The 24200-nt window shown below is 41.0% G+C and overlaps 2 protein-coding genes across 2 annotated transcripts; both read right to left on the bottom strand.

The window, feature by feature from the left end:
- Positions 1-993: 993 nt before the first annotated feature.
- Positions 994-8661, bottom strand: LOC131820899 (melanoma-associated antigen B10-like). Its single transcript, XM_059156781.1, has 4 exons — positions 8653-8661; positions 4467-4606; positions 2463-2586; positions 994-2363 (listed from the first exon to the last, which is right to left on the bottom strand). Exons 1-4 carry the CDS (start codon positions 8659-8661, stop codon positions 1488-1490), a joined length of 1149 nt encoding a protein of 382 aa, XP_059012764.1. The 3' UTR covers positions 994-1487.
- Positions 8662-12177: 3516 nt separating this feature from the next.
- LOC131821697 (melanoma-associated antigen B10-like) lies at positions 12178-13509 on the bottom strand. The gene has a single exon (XM_059157961.1). The coding sequence runs from the start codon at positions 13507-13509 to the stop codon at positions 12463-12465; it is 1047 nt and encodes a 348-aa protein (XP_059013944.1). The 3' UTR covers positions 12178-12462.
- Between the last annotated feature and the right edge of the window lie 10691 nt (positions 13510-24200).

The following is a 24200-nucleotide window of genomic DNA, read 5'->3' as shown; positions in this document are numbered from 1 at the left end:
AGAGACTCCCTGGAAACAATCTACATAAAATATCTAGTTTGTGCACTGTGTTCACCTATACTGAGACAAGAGCACAGGGCACCTTTCATTTCTGTCCCATTTCTGGCTAATTCGTGATCTTAAAAAGTAATTTCTAGAAATAGTTTTCCAAACTATTTTAATATTTTTAATATTTTATTTGAGAGAGAGAGTGAGGGAGAGAGAGCATGAGTGGAATGTAGCAGAGCAGAGAGAGAGAGGGAGAAGCAGTCTGGTTATTTTCATAACCTCACTACATCTACAAAGTATAACAACAAATTCACAGGTTTCGGAGATAAGGGTATGGGTATCTTCATGGAGCAATTACTCAGTGTACCTCCAAGGTGGAAAAAGTCTCCCGGGAGACATGCCAGCTTTGATAAGAAAAGAAAAATTAACAGGCCATCATTTTACTGACTTTTGTCTGTATGTGCTGCAGGGGAAAATCCTGGTTTTCAGGGTGCCCAAAGACACCTGGTATGGGGCTCGATTCCAGGGTCCTGGGATCGTGACCTGAGCTGCAAAGGCAGAAGGTTAACTGACTGAGCTAGGCATCCCCACACCAGGCTTTAGCCTCTTAACTCTGGACACAGCTTCTGAGGGTTTGGCCCTTGCCTCACTCCCACAGCAGCTTCATCTGATCCACCACCCAGCTTCAGGTAAAGCTGACTCACACCAAAGGACTTGCAGTTTTCCAAGACCCCAGACCCACGAACCTCGGGGTGCTTACACTTGACTTCTCACATCTGGATCCTCCCATGTCCTCTCCTTCTATTCACATGTCCTTAGGTCTTAGGGTGTATCCCATCCTCTTTCTTACTTGACAGCTGTTTCTACACTCTAAAACCCTATGGGCACGGTGGGTGGGTCTTGTTTATTCTGACACTCCCAGTACTAGCAGGAAGCCTCCCCAAAATGCTGAAGGAATATCTAAGAAATAAACGAGACAGTGTGCAAGAGGTCTAATTTATTGTGCTACAATTAATCCTACATTCTTAAGTAATCTATATGTATATGTACACAGGCAGTATCATTTAGTTTTAAAAAAACTAAAAGTGAAAAGAAAATGCAATATTTGGCCATCTTTTACTTTTTCTCTATTTCTTGACCCCAAGTATCTTACTGCTGAATTCTTTTACATTTCCAAGGAAATGCCTAATCCACTGACATGTTATCACAGTCCAAATTAGTAAATAAGATGAGGAATTTCACAATTTGGTTTACAAAATAATAATCTCTTACTCTTAAATCTCATGTACAGCACAAAATTTGAAAATGTTATTCATAACCTTGGTTTTTTGAAGCTAATAAACCTTCTATCGAAAGAAAAAACAATTAAAAATTAACATATAGAATGAGAACATAAACATGCTATGTAGTCTGTTTTCTCTGCCCCACCCTGACCTTCCACTAAAGAGAACATGTATTTTTTTTTTAACAACAAAATGAAGAATCTGTCTCACATTTTACTAGGGGTGGGAGGAGCTGCTAGCCGTGGCCCTGGAACGGGCACTGGCCATGGCCTTGGAGCGTGCATTAGCCCTGGCAGCAATAAGAGCCTTGGCTGCAGCTCTGGCTTGGGCTCGTTCTTCCTCATCCCTCAAAGCCTCTTCATAATAGGATGGAAAGGCAGAGGGGATGGTATCATGGATCTTGGCCAAAAACTCAAGAACTCTCATCTTGCTGGTCTCAGCGTGGGCTCTGGGACCCCACAGGAACTCATAGCGTGGAGGATCACTGTTGACCACCTGCCTATACTCCAGGTAATTTTCTTTCACCAAATCTCTGGTGATGAGCTTCCTGGGCTCCCCATAGATGAAGTGCTTCCTCCCAGGATATAACCCCATCATATTCAGCACTTCCCAGACTTGCTCCTCAGTGGCACAGTTGCCCTTTGTGAAGATCACGCCCAGAACGGTCATCAGCAGACCAGTCTCAGGCACACTACTCTCATTACTCAGCCTCCCATCATAGCTTGGTTCCAATTTGTTGACGAGCACATAGATGTGCCTATTGGGATCCACCTCCTTCATGTCGAGGCCAAAGACCAGCTCTAAGTGATCAGAGGCTTTCCTGAGGATCACATGGAAGTAATTCCTGTAGATCTGAATTACATTTCTAAGCATATCTGCCTTGGTAATGGGCTCTTTGGTTTGATACTTATATAGCAGGTAGTATACCAATATAAACACCTTCTCCCCCAGAGGGCTTCTATGGAAGGGCTCAGTGGCTATTGGATTCTGGAAGGATCTTGGCCTTCCCTGTACTTCATTGGTGCCTTCATTTGATCTCATGTATGACACAGCTGCAGCAGTAGTGGCGGTGAATGTGGCTGTCCGAGGACCCTGGGGATTGAAAATGATTCAGCTAGTGAGCTCTAAAGGAATGTCTTCCAAATGAGGGGAGGAAGAGGAGTGCAACTGAGCAGCGGCTTGAGCACTTACCAGATCCTGTGAACCTTCTCGGGCCTGTCGGCGTCTCTCACGGGCCCGGAGCTTACTCTTCTGACCCCGAGGCATGATGACTCTGTTCAGGTGCAGCAGAGATGTGGACAGGTGAACCAGTAACCTGGAAGAAAGAGGATAAGATGGTGTGTGCCCATTCACAGGGCGATGCTGTCTTGGCTTTATAAATGACTACCTCTGCAGGTTTTCTTACGTGCACTGCTCAAGGAATTCACAATGTTCATTTTCTCTTCTCAGCTTGTTTCCTAAAAACCTTGTGAAAGTAACGAGAGTTCACCTTAAACTGCTACCTGCCTGATCTGCCTAGGGCCTTCTAGGGTGACAGCAAGGCCTAGAATAGCCAGGCTCTATGGAGGCCTCTCTGTTTGGGGTAGGTGTGTTTCTCTCATTTCACTTCCAGGACTATCATTTTGGTTTCTGGCCACTTCTGATTTCCCTTTATTGCTTTCAGGCTGACCTCATTTCAATACTTCCTCTCCCTTTGATTCCATAGGAGAAATTGAGGGAGACTTCAACTGACTATATCTTCTCAAGGATGACAATACAGAAAGAGCTCAGAAGGACTGTCTCCATCCTGGGGTAATTAGGGTCCTTACTGTTCATTCAGGGTCCTCACCTCATCTTCTGCTAGGGCTTGGTACTCTTCCCTCTCCTGGTGTGAGACCACATTTTAAGACAAGGCCCTTATATTTTTAAAAATTACTTAAGAGGTCATTAGGGAGCCCTTAGTCTGACATATCTGCCTGATACCTTCAGGGTTTATAGCATGGTTGGCACTCTGTGCAGACCTGCTTTGATATGAAGTCAGTGGTTTTCTCAGAACTCAGTCAAGGTCTTTCTCACTACTCTTGTTAGAACCTGTAACCTCTTTCTGCTTTTCCGAGGTTGATGCTCCAGTCCAATGGCCTCACCTCTCTAAGTTTTCACAAGGAGAATTCAATGGATGCTTCATCAGACAATTCCTGCCCAGGGCCTGTCAGAAATCTGTGTGACCCCTTACCTTTTGGGGTAAAGAGGGTTCCCTCAAACCTTTTGCACTACCTCTTGGCAGGACCTAGAAGTAGTTTCTTTCAAAAACCTAAAACAGCCCTCCTCACATGAAGCCATTCACTTTGAAATGCCAGATTTTGTAATTTAGGATGCTTTGCATCCAACCACTCTCACCTTCGCCCTCCCTAGGCTGGAGAACAGAATCAGAACTCTGAAAACCCATTTTTGGGGGTGGGAGGTCACTCGGACCTCACTCAGTGTCCTCACCTTTACTTCTGTTAGGACCTCAGACTCTTCTATTCACTGACCCGAGGCCAGAAACCCCACCCCAATGCCATCTCCTCTTTGAATCTACAAAGGAAGAATTTAGAAGGTACCACAGAGGATGTTCTTTGCCCCAGACTCACTGTTGCTGATGGCAGGGCCCAACTCTGTGCAGCCCACTCTTACGGGATAGTGGGTATCCTCATATCTCATGAAGGGACTTATCTTATCTCCTGACAGAGCCTGGGTCTTCTCCCTCTAACTTACACAGTCCCCTCTGCACCAATTCTTTCATTTCCCTGAGACCAGAGATAGAATTCTGGGTGTCTTATATCCGGCCACTCCCACCGGGGTCTCCCAGGCCTGGCCGGAGGGGCCCGGGTTCTGACTAGCCTTTCTCATCTGTTGTAGGTGGTTCCGTCAGAACTTAGGGTCCTCAACTAGCTCTGGAAGGCCCAGTGCCAACCCCTGATCTGATACCATCCACTCCCTGTCCAGAAAGGGAGAATTTAAGGGCACTACATGAGGTAATCCTCGTCGAGGATCTGCCGGGATTCTGCCAGCCGCCTCTCCCCCCCACCCCCCGCCTTTCTGGTGTGCACGGCCACGCGCGCATTCCTCAGACACGGAGTGGGGAATGGGGGGGGTGGTGTGCCCTCAAGTCTCATTCAGGGTTTTTACCCTAATTCCAGACGGAATGGAACTCTTCCCAAGAGTTCTCCTGCTCACCTGATACCACCAGCCCGAACAATACTTTCACTTCTCGGAGAAGCCAGAGACGGAAGTTGGGGGGAATCCACTTCCCACTTCCGGTTATTCCCATAGGGGCTGAAGGCAGGGGTGTGGCCTTTGGAGGTGAAGGGTGGAGTCTGTTTTGTGGGGGTGGAAGACTCTGGCGAAACTTACTCCGAGGTCTTTTGTTGTCTCCTGGGAGGTCTAGGACGTGACTCTTTCGTGATTTGAGTCAGTGAGCCTCAAGCCAAGACTTCGTCGTCGGGTATCCCACCTTCCAACCCTCCATTCCCAGTTGCCAGAGGGTGAAGTGAAGGAGCCCTTGAACCTAACAGCGAGTTATGGGCTTAGAAGTGCTGATAGCAGGGATGGGTCTGTATAGGTCCATTCTGTTATGGTGGAATGGCTCCCAAAGAACTCCCTCAGGATCTTAACTGTTACATCTTAGGGTCTGGGACCCTTCCCTCTAATGGCCTGAGGTTGTGGATATAAAAATTTCTGTAGATTGTGTGATAATTTTGAGAATGGTTAGTCCGAATCGTGTTTTTAATTTTTTTTATTAAATATTTTTAAAAACTTCAATTCAGTTGAGTCAGGGTTGTGGCAGTAATGGAGTTTTGGATTTCACATATAACCATCATTCCCAGCTTAACAAGAAAGTGTACCATCTCCAGTAGTTTTCTTTTCTTTTTTAAAGATTTTATTTATTTATTTAACAGAGAGAGAGAGAGCGCGCGCGCGAGATCACAAGTAGGCAGAGCATCAGGCAGAGATAGAGGGAGAAGCAGGCTCCCTGCTGAGCAGAGAGCCCGATGCGCGGCTCGATCCCAGGATCCTGGGATCATGACCTGAGCCAAAGGCAGAGGCTTAACCCACTGAGCCATCCAGGCACCCCTCTCCAGTAGTTTTCCATCCACCCTGTAAACGTTTGCATTGTGAGTCTACCCCCTACTCTAGTTAGTGTCTGGTAGCAACACAGACCACCAAACACAGCCAGAATACATCTGCCCTCTGGTGTGCAAAGAAGTCAGGAACTGCAGGAGGTAACCAGAGCTGGGGATAACACCTGGGTTGTTTTTCAAGGCATGTCTACACTCAGCCCTTTATTCCAAGGGCCACTGGGGTAATTAGCCTCCACGAATTCCCCCTTGCAGTTTTCCCTCCTTGCAGTTGCACAAGGGCACTGCCCTCATTGGTAATACTTGGTAATACTTGGCCTATTTTAAACATTCTGAATCACCACCAAGCCCACCTGTTTGCACAGCTTCAATATCAGTGGCACATGGCCATGTACATAGGGGAATAAATAGCCTTTTCCATCAGGTATCAAGATCTCTCATAACTTTGGTCACTGGCATGGATGCATGGAATGATTAGAGTAGTGGAGAGATGTAGCTTTCCCAGATTCCATCGGTAACATTACTTAATGGGTGACACAGGGGAGCTTTATTGTCTGACCCTGGTCAGGGGGCATTTTTTGGTGGGAGGGTTGGGAGATTGGTGGGGGTGGGAGTGGGAAAGGATGCCGGGCTTGCCTATGGTTCTTTTAACCTGAAGATCTACCCACTCATATCACTCTACAACTTTGGGCTGGCTGTGATGATTCAGAGATTTCCTAGCCTATCCATGTAAACTGTCTGGTACCCTCCACCCAGATTCTACACGTTCTCACCTTCTGGCAACTTTTCTATTTTTTTTAATAATTGTTTTTATTTTTTAAATTTATTTTCAGTGTACCAGAATTCATTGTTTATGCACTACACCCAGTGCTCCATGCAATATGTGCCCTCCATAATACTCACCACCAGACTCACCCAACTTCTCACACACCACCCCTTCAAAACCCTCAGACTGTTTTTCAGAGTCCATAGTCTCTCATGGTTCATCTCCCCCTCCAGTTTCCCCCAACTCCCTTCTGCTAAAGCCTTCATTCAGGTTCCTGACCACCAGCTGCCCTGGGTTCTCTGGACTGGTTTTACTTATATGTGATCTCTCTCATGGATCCTGAAAATTGCTCTACTTCCTCCACCCCTGGTCTTCCTGATATTTCTTCACTCACTGATGCTTTCCTGTCTAGGCCCATTTCCTGGTGCCTGGTCATTCTGGTAAATTGGAGCTTCTCGAAGTAAAGAGGAAAGTCTTATGGACATAGAATTTTAAACTATGCACTCAAAGGAATCCTAGCACTTAAGATATCACTATAGAAATCTTGCTTTATATAGGTGAATGATTAAATTAATTTTCTGCTTAATCTGTTTAGAAAATAGTGTAATACAATTTAAATGATCAGAGAGATAGTATATTTTTTATCAAAAGTTTGACCAAAATTCAAAAGATTGATAAAATAAAATGCCACTGAAAGCTGAATTTATTCACATATATAAATGTATGAAGAGATAAGTTGGTATAAAATTATTAGAACAGAATGTCATCAATATTTGTAAAACTTCACTGTTGTCAGATTCTTTCCCCTCTACTTGCCTTTTTCTACATCTCTCCATAATAAAACATCCACATTTGCCAAGAAATGATGTTCAGTTGTGTTGATATCAGTTCTCTTAATCATGAGAAACAATTCCCTGTGTCCATCAAGAGGAGAATATTTAAATTGATTATGGCACATAGGTGGTTTAGAATTCTAAAATTGACAGAGTGAGGTAGATCTATTTGTGCTCTCTTGGAAAAATCCTGCATGTATTTAATTCAGGGATGAGGACAAGAGGCAAGATGATATGTACACTGTTCCATGTGTATTTTTGAAACTCGCAGTGTATTTTGCTTTAAAAAAAAAAAGCTTATAGCAAAAGATAGTCCTTACATTGGTACATATAATAACATGGATTAGAAAAAAATAAGTACCCAACATTGAGGCAATGGTTAAGTGAATTGTGGTTTAAAGTCAATAAAATCAATCTAGTTTCTAAAAACTACAATTATAGAAAACAAAGTAAAACATGGCAAAAAATGGAGAATAAAATGAGAAGTAAGCAAAGAAGTAATAGAGAATTATATGTATCCTGTGATTTCAACAAAGTAAACATGTTCACATAGCAATACAGATTGAAAGGGGATATATGAAAATGGATATAAATGTCTCTGAATGATTGATGTACGGTTTTTTTCTTCAGAATTTTATTAAATAGTTCATATTGTTAGTGTAAAAGTTAGAATAGATTAAAAGGGTGTAGATATCCTTTTTTAAATTTAAAGTAATTTTTTATTATGCTATGTTAGTCACCATACAGTACATCATCAGTTTTTGATGTAGTGTTCCATGAGTCATTGTTCGCATATAACACCCAGTTCTCTATGCAATATGTGCCCTCCTTAATATCCATCACCGCTTATTGGTGGAACACATGGAATAGCATGGAGGACATTAGGAGAAGGAAGGGAAAATGAAGGAGAGGAATCAGAAGGGGAGATGAACCATGAGAGACTGTGGACTCCAGGAATCAAACTGAGGGTTTTAGAGGGGAGGGGGGTGGGGGGATGGCTGAGCCCAGTGATGGGTATTAAGGAAGGATAATGGATATCCTCCACAAATAAGTGAAACCATAAGACAATCATTACAGTGTATTTTTCTAACCCATGTATGTAAGAATAGGCCTAGAATCAGTCTTAAAATACTACACACAAGATTTTTTAATGCAGTTACCTCTAGGAAGGGATAAAATTTGAAAGAACATAGTAAGGAAGAATTATAATCTCTCCCTATTGTTAGATTTTTTTAAAGATTTTATTTATTTATTTGACAGAGAGAGAGAGGGAACACAAGCAGGGGGAGGGGGAGAGGAAGAAGCAGGCTTCCCACTGAGTAGGATCTCAATCCCAGGACCTTAAGATCTTGACCTGAGCTGAAGGCAGACGCTTAACAACTGAGGCACTCAGGCGCCCCAAGCCACCCAGGTGTCCCTATTAGAATTTTTTGGCAACAAGAACATATGCCCTATTTCCTTTGTCATTAAAATATTTAAATAAGAGAACAGAAATACTATCTGTGTAGTTTTCAGGTAAAGTAAATGAGATGTAATTGGAAAAATCTGATTGCAAATGGCTTAATATAACAAAATTTAAATTGTTTTGTACATAAAATTTGATGGGCGTTGGCAGGGTGTCTCCATTGTCAGGTGACCCTGGAATCCAGGGTGCTTCTATCATGAGCTTCCACATCTCAACATACGCTCCGCATGTTTGCTGTTCAGTGAAACAAAAAGCATAGAGTTGGCACACTAGTTCTCAAATACCTTTGGAGGTGAGAAGCATGCTTCTGCGCATACTACAGTGTCAAGGATAGTCACATGACCCTTTGTAGCCACCGGCAGGTACCTCCATATGAACCAAAGATAATGAGACATGAAGTGTCTTGAAGATCTGTAAACCTTCCCATTAATGGGTACATAATAGGTACTCAGAAAAGAGCAACTGTTCTAGTTTGTTATAGCATTAGCTCTCTTTGTTCCTGGAGGATTTTCCTGAGATCAGATTTCCTTGCAATTCAGCAACTTTTTCTAGTGCCCCTATGTGACTAATGTTTTCAAATACAGAACCACAGCAGTTTTCTAAAGGACACTGAAAATTTCAGCAGGGAGGTGTCACCCTTTTTCACTCTATAACACCTTTCTGAACTTTTACCAATAACCTCTATACTCTCAATACACGGAGAATTTTCTGATTCCTTTTGCTCAATGAAAAACCTCTAACTTGTGAGTCTTTGCTATCCACCACCAGAAGGACATGGCTGAACACTTGTTCAGGTATCTTTAAACACACTGAAAAAGTTTCAGAATTTTCATCTGGTGCAGGTATAGACAAGAGTCAGGTGTATGCTAACATTTTTTTTTCTTTCTTATCAAATCTGGCATATCTGCCAGGGAGACATCTTCTTCCTTGGAAGTGGACTGAATAATTGTTCCACAAGGATGCCCATACCTTTATCTTGAAAACTTGTCAATATGTTATGTTACATGGTAAAAGGCACTTTGCATATGTGATTAAAATTTTGTACTGTATTATCTGAGTGGGCCCAATCTAATGACATGAGCCCTTAGAAGCAGAGGACTTCGTTTGGCTGGAAGCAGAAGAGAAATGCAGCAGAGTGGGGGGCAGAAGAGTTTCCACATGAGAAAGAGTCAATATGCTGTTTCTGAAGCAGGGGCCCATATGCAAAAAGTGGAGAGAGACCTTGAGGAGCTATGGCAGTTCCAGCTAACATTCAGCAAGGAAACAGGGCTTCAGTCTTATAGTCACAAGGCACTGAATTCCTCATAGAACTAGATTTTGAAAGCAACCTGTGTATGTGTGGAATGAGATGCTTCTCAGTATCTCTCAGTAAGAACCAAGACTGACAGCTTGATTTGGGCTTTGTGTAACCCTGAACAAAGAAAACTGCACAGCTAACCCATATATATTACCTACAAAAATGTGAGATAAAGAGTGTGTGTTGTTCTAAGTACCTTGACTTACAGCAATTTGTCAGCAGTAGAAAATTACTACATCCTCATGGAAGGACACCTGAGATTTTAGGAATCTAGTCTCTGCCACGGTTGCTATATAATGATTTCTTCTGGCTTTCCTCATCTACCACTTAGGAGGAAGGTTTTTATTCTTGACCACTTTGTTAAGTTCACTTATCAACATATGGGTTCAGTGGCCAGTCTCAAGTAAATGATCAGATTAAATTCCTCTTTATTAAGAATTTCATCTGTTTTTCTAAAACCTCTTCCCTAACTTCAGGGTTATCTTACAAGAATCAGTAGATCCTGTGCCAAATCAGACTGCTCACAAGCTGACTTGGAAAAAACTTAGACGCACCCAGAGCAGATGAGCAGTCTAAACTTTACGGCCAAAGGTCAGGAATGGGACAGACAGTGGACATCTTCAAGGGTTTGGAATGTTCTAAGTTAGGGGAAACGCAGGTGATTCTGGGCTTTCTGTTTTACTGGGAACATCCTGAAATTGTTTTTAATTCTCATGTTCTTTTTTATTTGTTAAAGCTGGGCTTAATACATTGGCAAGAGGGTCCTTCATCTCAGTTGCCTGAAAGACATTGTGGAGCATTGAGAGTAGAAATGAATTAAGAGACAAAATATTTGCTTTATTCAAGAAGACATGAAATAGTTAGGAACTCTAAATGAATTCAGACCAGAAGTCCAGTCCCACTTCAGTCATTTATGACAGGGGAAGTCAGGAAAATTTCAAAGATCTGTAAGGTTTTTCAGCTAGAGAGGCCCTGATGTGTAGCATTCCTGGCATGTATATAATGTATGAAAACACTTGGCATAGTGTCTGGCATGTACTGAGTCTAATAATTTTCAGTTATTATTTTTTTTTAATCCAAGAGGTATGGGAGGATATGTAGCACTCTATGAGATAGCATATCAAATCAGCCAACATGATGCATAGCTAAATTGTAAAGCTAAATTGCTTGCTCTGCAAGTTTTCAGGATGTTACTTATTGCATGCTGGGGGGAGTCTTCCCCAGTTAAGTGGAACTTAAGGGTCCTTTGTGTCAAGAAGCACCTCCCTCCAACTGCCCTTTCATCCAGACCACTTTTGTTTTCCTTTATTTCAGTTCCATTAAAAATTTAGCCCTCACTTGGAGTTTGCCAAATTACACAAAACCTAATAAAATGAACTTTAATGTAGTGGGCTGTGTCTCTTCCAGGCCAGAGCTAATATCGTTAGCACAGTGGCTTCTGAACATAGCCATTTTGTATATCACTCCTATTTCTCAAAAACATAGTTTGTGTGCTGTGCTTAACTGCACTGGGAAAAGAACAGCAGGAAAGGATGCAGGACACCTTCCACTTCTGTCCCTGGTGGAGATTTCTCTCTGGTTAATTCATGATCTTAAAGTAATTGCGTGAAACAGTTTTCCATTCCAGGCTTTAGCCTCTTAACTCTGGACACAGCTTCTGAGGGTCCGGCCCTTGCCTCACTCCCACAGCAGCTTCATCTGATCCACCCTCCAGCTTCAGGTAAAAATAACTCATACCAAAGGACTTGCAGTTTCCCGAGGCCCCAGACCCACTAGCCTCAGGGTGCTTACACTTGACTTCTCACATCTGGATCCTCCCAGGTCCTCTCCTTTTCACTTGTCCTTAGGTCTTAGGGTGTATCCCACCCTCTTTCTTACTCCACAGCTGTTTCTACACTCTAAAACTCTATGGGTGGGTCCTGTTTATCCTGACACTCCTAGTACTAGCAGGAAGCCTCCCCAAAGGTAAGATGCTGAAGGAATGTCTGAGAAATAAATGAGACGGTATGCAAGAGGTCTAATTTATTATGATGTAATTAAGTCTACATGCTTGAATAAGCTAAGCACATCTAAGCATATCTCTTAAATTTACAGAACAGACCAAATAGTGATAAAGGAATACAAAGATGTATCATCTTTTTCTTTTTCTCTATTTCTTGATCCCAGGATTTACTGCTGACTTCTTTCACATTTCCAAGGAAGTGCCTAATCCACTACTACATTATCTTTTTCCAAGTAACTGAATAAAATGGAATAATTCCCAATTTGTTCTATAAAATAGTAAAATGCTTACTCTTAAAACTCATAAATGTCAATAAATGTGTGATTTACACCATTCACAAACTCAGATTCTGAAGCTAGTTAACCCTTCTATTAAACAGAACAATATTGCAGTGCCTGAGTGGCTTAGTCAGTTAAGTGACTCTTGATTTTGGCTCACGCATGACCTCAAGGTCATGAGATCAAGCCATGTCAGGCTCTGTGCTGGGCGTGGAACTTGCTTAAGATTCTCTCTCTCCCCTTGCGCCTCCCCACCATTCTCATCCTCTCTCTCTCAAAAAAACAAAAACAAAAACAAAACAAAAAAACACTTAGACAAATATCCAGATTATTATGTAAAACAGGAACACAAATGTGTCATGTACTCTCTTATCTCCAGGTTCACCCTGATCTTTCACTAATGAGAACATTAGCTGTTCTCTTCAAACACATAGTAATAACCTTCTTCAAACTTTACTTGGGGCAGGAGAAGCTGCTGGCCAGGGCCCTGGAGCGTGCACTTGCCATAGCAGCGGTACAAGCCTTGGCTACAACTCTGGCTCTAGCTCGCTCTTCCTCATCTCTCAAAGCCTCTTCATACCAGGTTGGGAAGGCACTTGGGACGGTATTATGGATCTTGGCCACAAACTCTAGGACTCTCATCTTGCTGGTCTCAGCGTGGGCTCTGGGACCCCACAGGAACTCATAGCGTGGAGGATCACTGTCGGCCACCTGCCGGTACTCCAGGTACTCTTCTTTCACCCAATCTTTGGTGATGAGCTTCCTGGGCTCCCCATAGATGAAGTTCTTCATTCCATCATATAACCCCATCATATTCAGCACTTCCCAGACTTGCTCCTCAGTGGCACAGTTGCCCTTTGTGAAGATCACACCCAGGACAGTCATCAACAGGCCAGTCTTGGGCACACCTCCATTCTCATTTACTCTCCCATTATAGCTGGATTCCAATTTGTTGACAAGAACATAGATGTTCCTGTTGGGATCCACTTCCTTCACGTCAAGGCCAAACACCAGCTCCAAGTGCTCAGAGGCTTTCCAGAGGATCTCATGGAAGTGATTCTTGTAAATCTGGATTACATTTTTCAGCATATCTGCCTTGGTAATGGACTCTTTCATTTGATACTTGTACAGCAGGTAGTATACCAACATAGCAACCTTCTTATCTATAGGGCCTCTGGGCCAGTGCTCAGTGGTATCTTTGGCCTGTGAGGCATTTGGCTTTTCCTCCACTTGCTTTTTGGCACCTTCATTAAATCTTGTGTTTGGAGCAGCTTCAGCAGTAGTGCTGGTGGAGTGGACTCTGCCAGTAATTTGAGGATTACTGTGTGCTCCTGTGGCAGGTGAGCTCTGGGGAGCATCTTTGAAATGAGGAGGTGGAGATGAAGAGGGCTTTTCTTTCTCTGGTACAGTAGCCTGAGCATCCACCAGATGCCCTGACTCTTCTCGAGCCTGGCGGCGTTTTTCACGGGCACGAAGCTTACTCTTCTGGCCCCGAGGCATGATGATTCTGGTCAGAGAAGCAGGCACGAGTGTGAAAAAGACTACAGATGATTCAGTGAACTGGAGGAAAGAGGATGAAATGGTGTGATATCCTCTATCAGGGAGATATTATCTTGGGCTTTATCAACAGCCATCCGTCCAGGTTTCCTTGAAGGCTCTACTCTAGGATCCTTCAAGGCTCCCCTTCTTGGATTAACCTTTACCCTGAGGACTCTGGAAGTAACCAGAGCTCACCTTGGGCTGAAGCCTCCCACTCGTACCTGAGTCCTACTGGAGCTGATACAGGATTTGGCAAACCTAGGCTCTATGGTGCCTCCCCTGTTGTGGAGTAGGGGTATTTCTCTTCACATTCAGTGTCATTACCTTTACTTCTTGCAGGACCTAAGGTCCTCTGCTTAACTGATTTGATGCTGACCCCTCAGTTCAAAGCCCTCACCTCCCTGACATCCTGGAGAAGGAACTGAAGGAGAACCACTTCTGAGCACCTCTGCCTAAGGGTGTCCTGAGATGACAGCAATGGCAAAGCTATGTGGACCTTCCCCATCTTAAGATAAATAGGGTTCTCACTCCTCACCTAGAGCCCTCACTTTGGCCTCTTGCAGGGCCTAGGACTCCTCTCTTGGCTGATCTCAGATCTATCCCCTCATAGCAAGACTCATATTTTTGAAAGGTTTGAGAAAGAGCTTAGGAAGGACTCAGTTTAACATACCTTAACCAGGAACCCCTTTGAGAGATGATATCACATGGAGTGCTCTGTGAAACAGCCTCTGTTCTGTGATGAGTGGTTTGCTCAATGCTCAGATTCCTTACCCTGGCTCCTCCCTTTGACTCTTGACTCTCAGGTATCCCTGCTTCCACTGACCTGAGGTCTATAAAATCACACCAAGGGTCTCATCCACCTGATATCCTGGGATTTGCAGTGGAGGGGGGGTTTGGTGGGGGAGGCGGTGGGGGAAAGGGGGAAGGGTGGAGAGTCAGAATGCAGTTCTCTCCAAGGTTTTCCAAGACTGACCACAGAGGAGGATCCTAACTCTGTATCCTCCCTGCCTCTGTTCTCACTTTGACCTCTAGAATGGCCTGAATCATCTCCTTTTAATTGGGCTCATCTCCCTGGGACCACTGAGGATAGAGAGACATCTTAGCCTCATAATCTTGCTAAGGATCCACCTGAGTTTAAGCATGGGAGACATTCTTTGGGACCCCTTTTGTCCTGAGGGAGGAATTCCCCTCAGTCCTTGATTAAGGTTATGAATTTCACGCAAAACCATTCCTCTAGGGGGTCACCTGGGTGGCTCAGCGCATTAAAGCCTCTGCCTTCGGCTCAGGTCATGATCTCAGGGTCCTGGGATCGAACCGCACATCGGGTTCTCTGCTCAGCAGCGAGCCTGCTTCCCCCTCCCCCTCTGCCTGCCTCTCTGCCTACTTGTGATCTCTGTCAAATAAATAAATAAATAAATAATCTTTTAAAAAATTAAAAAAAAAAAAAAAACCCATTCCTAGGACTCCCTCCGCTTACCTGAATAGAATAGCCTTAAACCAAGGCTTTTATGTACCCCTCTTCCCCCGACTAACCAAAAGGTGAAGCGACAGGCACCTGGGCCCTGCAGCCATACTAAGAGCCTCCCGGGGCTAACAGCAAGAGTGGGGCTCTTTAGGGCCTCCACTGTTCTAGGGAGGCTGTTTCTCTTAACATAAATAGGGGTGTTTGTCAACTCCTGGTAGAGCCTCGGACTCCTTCCTCTGATAACCTGAAGCAAACACCCGAGTCAAATATCTTCAGCTACTGGGGTTTCCCAGGGCTGACAGCAGGGGCCCGGATCTGAGGAGATGCCTCTGTTATGGGGGAGGGGAAGTTCCACTGAATTCACAGAAGGTCCTACATTGACCCCTCCGATACGAACACCCCGGGCCCAGGCTATTATTTCTCAGAGTTCTCAGAACAAGAATTCAGAGTATTACATCGGTTTATCTGTCCCCGGAATCTTCTAGAGCTGACAGCAGGGACAGGACCGTGTGGTCTTATGGCTTTCGATATAGGGGATTCCCTCAAACCTTACTCAATATTCTTATCTTACCTGGAGTTGAGCCTGTATTTCTCCCTGGGCTGCTCCGACGCTGTCCTTCTCGCAACAAGACCTCTCCTCCCACAGACCCCCAAAACGGAAGTCAGTGTGCATACATCCGGCTACTCCTGGGGGGCCCCCCCAGGGAGAGCGATAAGGAGCGCAACTTTGTGGTGCCCCCTCTGTTATGGTGTGAGTAGTACCGAAGGTCTTCTCGTGAAGTAGATCCTCATTTCGGCTCCTGGTTCACTGATTAAAGGCTCCTTAGAAAATATCACCTCCTCTTCGTAAACTGGGCAGTTTGTCAGCTTAAACTCTTGCAGATGGTGGGTCAGTGTTCCATCCAGGGTGTGAGATTGAGAAGCTGCAGCACAAGGTAGGGGGGCTAAGACAGATTCTGAGATCTCAGAGAAAATACATAGTGATGATAGGATTTCTTTACTAGTCAAACAGACTTCGGGGAACTTTTTGTTCAAAAAGATCTACTTGCTACAGGAAAGAGGCAGATCTGCATAACTTTGTGAGACCCAGGTATTTTGATGTATTTAATGTTGAACAGTGTAGTGAAATTCATTTTAGTTTTGATTCTCATTTATAATACATATAAACATATTTTAATAATTACTGCTTTGTACGACAAGACTGTTCATATTACTATAGTTATCTATACACCAGTTTTTTAAAGTCCTTATTTACTTAAATAATCCATAATCTTTTCCCTTGGATTTTCTAAATGATGATCATATTTGCAACAAATAATTTCTATTTCTTTTTACTATTCCTAACTTTTATTTATTTTTGTATTTTTATCCTCTGGCTATGCATTCTGATCCAGTTTACAGGTAGAATTGGTAACATACTACTGACTTGCTCCTTACGTTAATGGGGATGCTACTAACATTTCACATTTAATTTTGTTTGCTATAAGTTTTAGGAGATGGAAGTTCCCTTCCAATATTAGTTAGCTAAATGGTATCCTGCATTCACATGGAATTTTTTTTCAGAAGTTTTTTCTTTACTTCAGTACATGATCAAATGCCTTTTAAATCTTATCTGTTAATGTATTTTAGGCAGTTTTTTTCTAATGTGATATTGTTATATTTCTTAGATTCAGCCTCTTTTTTTCTATTTAATTCACTGCTATATTGAAACTTATATGAATTTATTTAGGATCTTTGCCTGTGTGGGTGAGCTTGGCTTAAGTGTTCTGTTTTCAAAGTGTCCTCAGCTGATTTTCTTATCAAGGAGAAGTAGACTAGGAAAGTAAGCTGAAAAATTGCCTATCTTTTTGTATGCTTTGGATGTGTTTACATGAGATGGTTGTTAATTTTTTGTTTGTTATTTGTTAGAACTTGTCCCTGACCACTTTGTCCTGAAACTTGAAAGTGACTGAAACTTGGAGGATGGTTTCAGTTTGTATTTCTTGTTAATAGTTATCTATTTCTGCTTGAACCTATTGAGTAATTAATATTTTTTTCTAAATAATTATCTATTATCACTTGGGGTTTTAAATTTAATGGCTATGTATATATTATATATAGTAGAAAGTTTCAAACATATATAAAAGTAGACTGAATAGTATAATAAAGCCAATATACTTCAATCATCCACACACGGCCTACCTGGTTACATTTCTACCCATATCTACTCTCATCTCTTCCACTGAAATTATAAGAAATAAATCCTAGATGTGAAGCCATTTCATCTTTAAATATTTAAGTATCTATTTCTAAAATATAGGTATCCTTTATGAAACATAATTGTTCAATTATACATATCCTACCTTAAAAGTAATACCATCAAATGTCCAGTTATTTTTCACATTTAAAAATGTGCCTATTTAAAAATGCTTTTTTCTTGAATCAGAATCAAAAGTCTATTCATTGTTATTGCTCTTTATGCACATTAATTTGTAGATACTACACCCCCCACATCCACATATTATCTATTTTCCTTGTCATTTTTTTGTTGTTGAAAAAAAAAAACTCATGTTTTGTCCAGTTTTATATGGCATGGGTTTTGCTGATTGCAACACTGGTATTCTTCTCCCTCTGTACTTCTTTAAATCAGGAGAAGTTTCATCAGATTAAAGTATAGTTTTTTACTCTCTCTTTTTTTGTTTGGAAAGACTTCCCATAGGTGATACTGTGAATTTCTATCATAAGGAACCTAATGTCTGTCTTCCTTTGTGTTCATGTTCACAATCTTTGAAGATTAGCATATTTATCCATTAATTAAAGGTTGCATAATGTTAATTTTGTATTTCTATCATTTTTTCTGAGTTTATTAGATGAAATACGTTTCTATGCAAAAAGCTATCCTTATTCACCATTTGGTAATTAGTGTGAATAATTACTTATAATTTTAAAATTATAAATATAATTTATACTTATAATTTTTTAATTCCGTTTGCACCTATATTGTATACAATATTATTTAACTAATATCACTTACTTGTGTTTCTTTTGTTTTTTGATGAAATTTATAAAACTGTCAGTTATATCAGTTATATCAGGCTTTTGGTAGTTGGCTCCACTGTCTTCTGATTCATCATTTCTGCACTTCATTATTTTCTACATTCTATTCTTTGGGTTCAGTATGGTATTTTTTCTCTAGTTTCTTGAAATTTTTGCATGTTGTAAATATTTCGATTTTTTGTTCATTGAGATTTTAATTTCAATAACTGTATTTTTATTTTATTTCTAGTTATTGTTTTTATTCTTTTTCAAATTAGCCTACTCTTTTTTCTTCTAATTTCTTGTTCTTATGGTCTCCATGTTTTCTCTTATCACTAATGGACTTTATTTTTTTAAACTTCTTTTTTTTTAATTTTATTTATTTATCAGAGAGAAAGAGGGGGGAGAGCGAGCACAGGCAGACAGAGAGGCAGGCAGAGGCAGAGGGAGAAGCAGGCTCCCTGCTGAGCAAGGAGCCCGATGTGGGACTTGGTCCCAGGACGCCAGGATCATGACCTGAGCCGAAGGCAGCTGCTTAACCAACTGGGCCACCCAGGCGTCCCTTTATTTTTTTTATTGAGGTATAATTGACATATAATATTAGTTTAGGTGAACAATATAATGATTCAATAGTTTCTTTATTGTGAAATGATCACCACAGTAAGTCTAGGTCACATCCATCACTACACATAGCTACAGTTTTGTTTTCCTTGTGATGAGAACTTTTAAGATCTGTCCTTTTAACAACTTTCAACTATGCAGCACAGTGTTATTAACTGTAGTCACCGTGCTGTACATAACATCTCTGAGACTTATTTATTTTATAACTAGAAATTTGTGCCTTTTGACAACCTTTGCCCATTTCACCCACCCCCTACCCCCTACTTTTGGCAACCACTAATCAGTTCTCTTTATCTTTGAGCTCTTTTTTTTTTTTTTTAAGATTCCACATACAAATCAGGCCATATAGTATTTGTCTTTCTCTGACTCACTTTACTTAGTGTAATGCACCTCAAGGTCCATCTTTGTTGTTGCAAATGGCAAGATTTTATTTTTATGGCTGAATAATATTCCACTGTGAATATATGTGTGTATATTTGTGTGTGTGTGTGTGTGTGTGTGTGTGTGTGTGTATCACATCTTTTTTCCCTTCATCCATTGATGGATCCTGAAGTTGTTTCCATATGTTAGCTATTATAAATAATGCTGCAGTGAATATAGGGCATATATCTTTTTGGATTAGTGTTTTTATTTTCTTGCAATAAATACCCAGAAGTGGGGTTGCTGGACCATATCGTAGTTCTGTTTTGAATTTTTTCAGTAACGTCCATATTGTTTTCCATAGTGGCTGCACTATTTTATTAATAAATATACTTAAGACTATAAATATCCTTCTGAGTACCACTTGGGCTGTTTTCCACAAGTAACTCTACAGAGTTTTAGGTGTAGTGCTGGAATTTTTTTGCAAGCTGAATATGTCTCTGCATTTTTTATCTTCTTAGAATTTTTTGAATACACAGACAATACTAGTGAGTGCAGAAAATTATTTTTGAGAAGAATGTGAAGAAGAGAGAAATAGAATTATTTAGAGAGGGGCACGTGGATGGCTCAGTGGGCTGAGCTTCTACCTTCAGTTCAGGTCTGATTCCAGAGTCCTGGGATCGAGCCCCACAGTGGGCTCTCTGCTCAGCAGGGAACCTGCTTCCTCCTCTCTCTCCGCCTGCCTTTCTACCTACTTGTGATCTCTCTCTCTGTCAAATAAATAAATAAAATCCTTTAAAAAAAAAGAATTATTTAGAGGAAGTGTCAGGGCCCTAGGGCTGTTTTGCTTTGTTTTGTTTTGGTTATATGTGATCCAAGAGACTTGAGTACATTTAATTGTTTGTGACTGAGCTGAATTTTTTCTAGGAATGAAAAGAGGATTCACAGAAAGTCAAATTAATTAGTATAATTAGCTAAGTGCAACTGTCAGAAATTATACAGGAAAACAGAAATTACTCTAATTCTATAACTCAGATGGAATTTAATGCGAGATATTGGTTATTCAGATGACGGAGAGGCCAAACCAGGTAGTCAGGCACACCAATACTTAGGAACTTTAGGAAGTCACTCCCATTTCTAGTGTAGAAGGAGAAACTGAAGAAGGAAGTAGTGTTACAGGAGACTGGGAATTGGCATCAACAGAATCTAAAACCATGGTTAACCAGTAAAATGGGAGTTAGAGCTAGAGTCACGGAGAAGATATAACCATTGAAGGAGAAGCCGCCTGATACAGAGGAAAAAGGCTCTTCCTGTCCTTCTGGGCTATAATCTGCTGGTGTCCTTACTGCCTGAACCATGAGAACAGCCAAGTTTTGGAGAATTTAGGAATTGGAGCCTACAGAGGTTATCTCCTGAACACTAGAGAGCAGAGTAAGGAAAGAGGAAAGAATGATTTGAAGGCAAGTAAGTACAGGACAGGCTTACCACATTGACAAATTAAAAGAGAAAAATATCTAAGTTGTTAAATATCTGCTCTGTAAAAGTCAGTATTAATCTGTGATAAGAAGAGATGTTTTTAGGGCGCCTGGGTGGCTCAGTGGGTTGAGCCGCTGCCTTCGGCTCGGGTCATGATCTCAGGGTCCTGGGATCGAGTTCCGCATTGGGCTCTCTGCTCGGCGGGGAGCCTGCTTCCTCCTCTCTCTCTCTCTCTGCCTGCCTCTCTGCCTACATGTGATCTCTCTCTCTGTCAAATAAATTAAAAAAAAAAAAGAAGAGATGTTTTCAAACTAAATAATGGCTAGCCACCACCAAACAAACCCTCTATCAAGCATCATGCTTAGTGGAGAACGAATGGAAATTGGAAATTAGATAAGAATAGCTACTATCACCATTATCATTCCATGTTGTAATATAGGTACCTGCCAGCACATAAAAGGAAAACAAATGAAATAAGAGTTAGCCTGGTAATGGGTATTAAGGAGGACACAGATTGCACGGAGCACTGGGTGTTATATGCAAACAGTCATTCATGGAACACTACATGAAAAACTAATGATGTACTCTGTGGTGACTAAAATAACACAATAAAAATTACATAAAAAAATAGTTAGAGACTGGAAAATAAGATGCTTTGGTTGTCATTTCTCCCTAAGGTGATCTGTAGATTTAGTAAAATTTCCACCAAAATCCCAACAAGACTTTTCTTAAAAGAAATTTATACATTGTAAAATGTACACGGAAATACAATGGTACAATAATAGGTGAAGTGACTTTGAAAAAGAAAAGGAAATTTGGGGGACTAACACTACTTGATTTTAATGTGATGAAGCACTTGTATGCAGCATTTATTATTTTTTATATTTATTTTAAATTTTTAAAATTTTTTTATTAACATATAATGTATTATTAGCCCCAGGGGTAGAGGTCTGTGAAGGTTTACACAGGTGTACACACTTCACAGCACTCACCATAGCACATACCTTCCCCAATGCCCACAACCTAACCACCCTCTCCTTACCCCCTCCCCCCAGCAATCCTCAGTTTGTTTTATGAGATTAAGAGTGTCTTACAGTTTGTCTCCCTCCCAATAACATCTTGTTTCATTTATTCATTTTCTACCCCCCCAAAGCCCCCACATTTCCTCTTAACTTCCTCATATCAGGGAGATCATATGATAATTGTCTTTCTCCAATTGACTTATTTCACTAAGCATAATACCCTCTAGTTCCATCCATGTCATTGCACGTGGCAAGATTTCATTTCCATGATAGCCAAACTATGGAAAGAACCTAGATGTCCATCAGCAGATGAATGGATAAAGTGGTGTGTGTGTGTGTGTGTGTGTGTGTGTGTGTATGAATACTATGAAGCCATCAAAAGATTTTGAAATGAGATAAACATGAAGCTTTTACCACAGTTTATCAGTTTCTTAAAAAGTGAACCATACGCCTGCAATTATATCTAGCTGTTATACTACCAGGCATTTACCTGAAAGAAATGAAAGCTTATACCCATGCAAAAATGTATATATGAAAGTTCATAGGATCTTTTTTAGAATATTTTATTTATTTGAGAGAGAGAGAGAGAGCATGCAGAAGTGCAGGGAGGGGCAGAGGGAAAAGGAGAGAGAGAATCTCAAGAAGACTCTGCATTGAGCATGTAGCCTGACTCGGGGTTGGATCTCACAACCTTGAGATCATGAACAGAGCCAAAACCAAGAGTTGGACGCTTAACCCACTTAGCCACCCAGGCATCCTGAAAGTTTATAGCATCTTTATTTGTAATAGTGAAAAACTGAAAATACCTTAAAATATGCACCATCAGGTGAACAGATAAACAAACTATAGTATATACATACAATAGAATATTATTCAGCAATAAAAGGAATTAACCATTAATACATGCCATTGCATGCATGAATCTCTAAATAATTATTTTGAATGAAAGAAGCCAGGCTAAATAGCACATACTGCATAATTCCATTTACATAGAGTCTAGGAAATGAAAATGAATGTATACTGATATAAAGAATATTATTCAGTGTTGGGGTGCCTGAGTGGCTCAGTTGGTTAAATGACTGCCTTCAGCTCAGGTCATAATCCTGGAGTTCAGGGATCAAGCCCTGCATCGGGCTCCCACCTCCACGGGGGGTCTGCTTCTCCCTCTGACCTTCTCCCCTCTCATGCTCTCTCTCACTCTCTCTCTCTCAAATAAATAAATAAAATCTTTTTTTTAAAGGATATTATTCAGTGGTTGCCTATAGACTGGGAAAAATGCCAAGGAGGCTTCAAAGGAGCATGAGGAATCCTTTGGAGATGATAGATATATTCATTATGTTGATGTGGTTGCATGAATGTATACATATGCCAAAACTTAACAAATTGTGTGTTTTAAATACATGCAGTTTATTGTATGTCAGTTACACTTTAATAAAGCTGTTAAAAGCTCTGGAACAAGCCGGTCTAATTTATAGCTGACATCAGAACCATGGGAGAAGAGTGATGTAGAGGTGGTCCATTGGAATTGGCTAGAAAAGACATGAATGATCTTTATGAGGTGGTGGAATAATAACATACCTTAATGGGGAATGGTTTACATGTGTATATGCATTTGTGCACCTAGGTTTTGTGAATATGTTCTATGATTATTATATAATAATAAGAAGAATACGAATATTCAGAATAGAAAAAATGAACTTTAAAGAAACATGACTATCCCATTTTTATTGGTAATGCTTGATTATCCACTTTATTTAGTCTCTGATAAAACATAAGTTAATACTTAGTTCTTCTTAACTTGGTATATATAAAATATTTCAGTAATTTTACATGTATCTTCACTCTTCAGCATGCCTGCAATGGTATTATATATATATATATATATTCCTCAACTGATTTTTTAAAAATATTTTGTTTATTTAATTGACAGAGAGAGATCACAAGTAGGCAGAGAGGCCGGCAGAGAGAAAGGAGGAAGCAGGCTCCCCACTGAGCATAGAGCCCAGATGTGGGACTTGATCCCAGGACCCTGAGATCATGACCTGAGCTGAAGGCAGAGGCTCAACCCACTGAGCAACCCAGGTGCCCCTGATTTTTTTTCAACTGATCTTTTTATCTCTTGGACATTTTAGGGCTCACCTTACTCTTTTATCTAGAATCAGTTTCTGGTATTTGTTGGTTCTAACTAACCCAATCCCAAATACTGCAATTAAAAAAAAAAAGAACAACTAACAGTGCTTTGTAATTAAGGCTAAATAAATTTTGGATGAGGATGTTTTAAATCCTGAACTGTTAAAAAAATATAAGTAGTTAACCATGTACAGTGTTGCTAGTAAACAATCATTGTTATCATAATGGAAGCACATTACTGTATAATTACCATAAAAGTACAGGAAAAATCAATAAATTATTTTAAACAAAAGCAGAGAGAGTCAATTATCATATGGTTTCACTTATTTGTGGAGCATAACAAATAGCATGGAGGACATGGGGAGTTAGAGAGGAGAAGGGAGTTGGGGGAAATTGGAAGGGGAGGTGAACCATGAAAGACTATGGACTCTGAAAAACAATCTGAGGGTTTTGAAGGGGCTGGGGGTGGGAGGTCGGGGTACCAGGTGGTGGGTATTATAGATGGCACGGATTGCATGGAGCACTGGGTGTGGTGCAAAAATAATGAATACTGTTATGCTGAA

The sequence above is a fragment of the Mustela lutreola genome, chromosome X (assembly GCF_030435805.1).
Source record: "Mustela lutreola isolate mMusLut2 chromosome X, mMusLut2.pri, whole genome shotgun sequence".
Classification (NCBI taxonomy): Eukaryota; Metazoa; Chordata; class Mammalia; order Carnivora; family Mustelidae; genus Mustela; species Mustela lutreola.
This window is presented reverse-complemented; position numbering and strand designations above follow the sequence as displayed.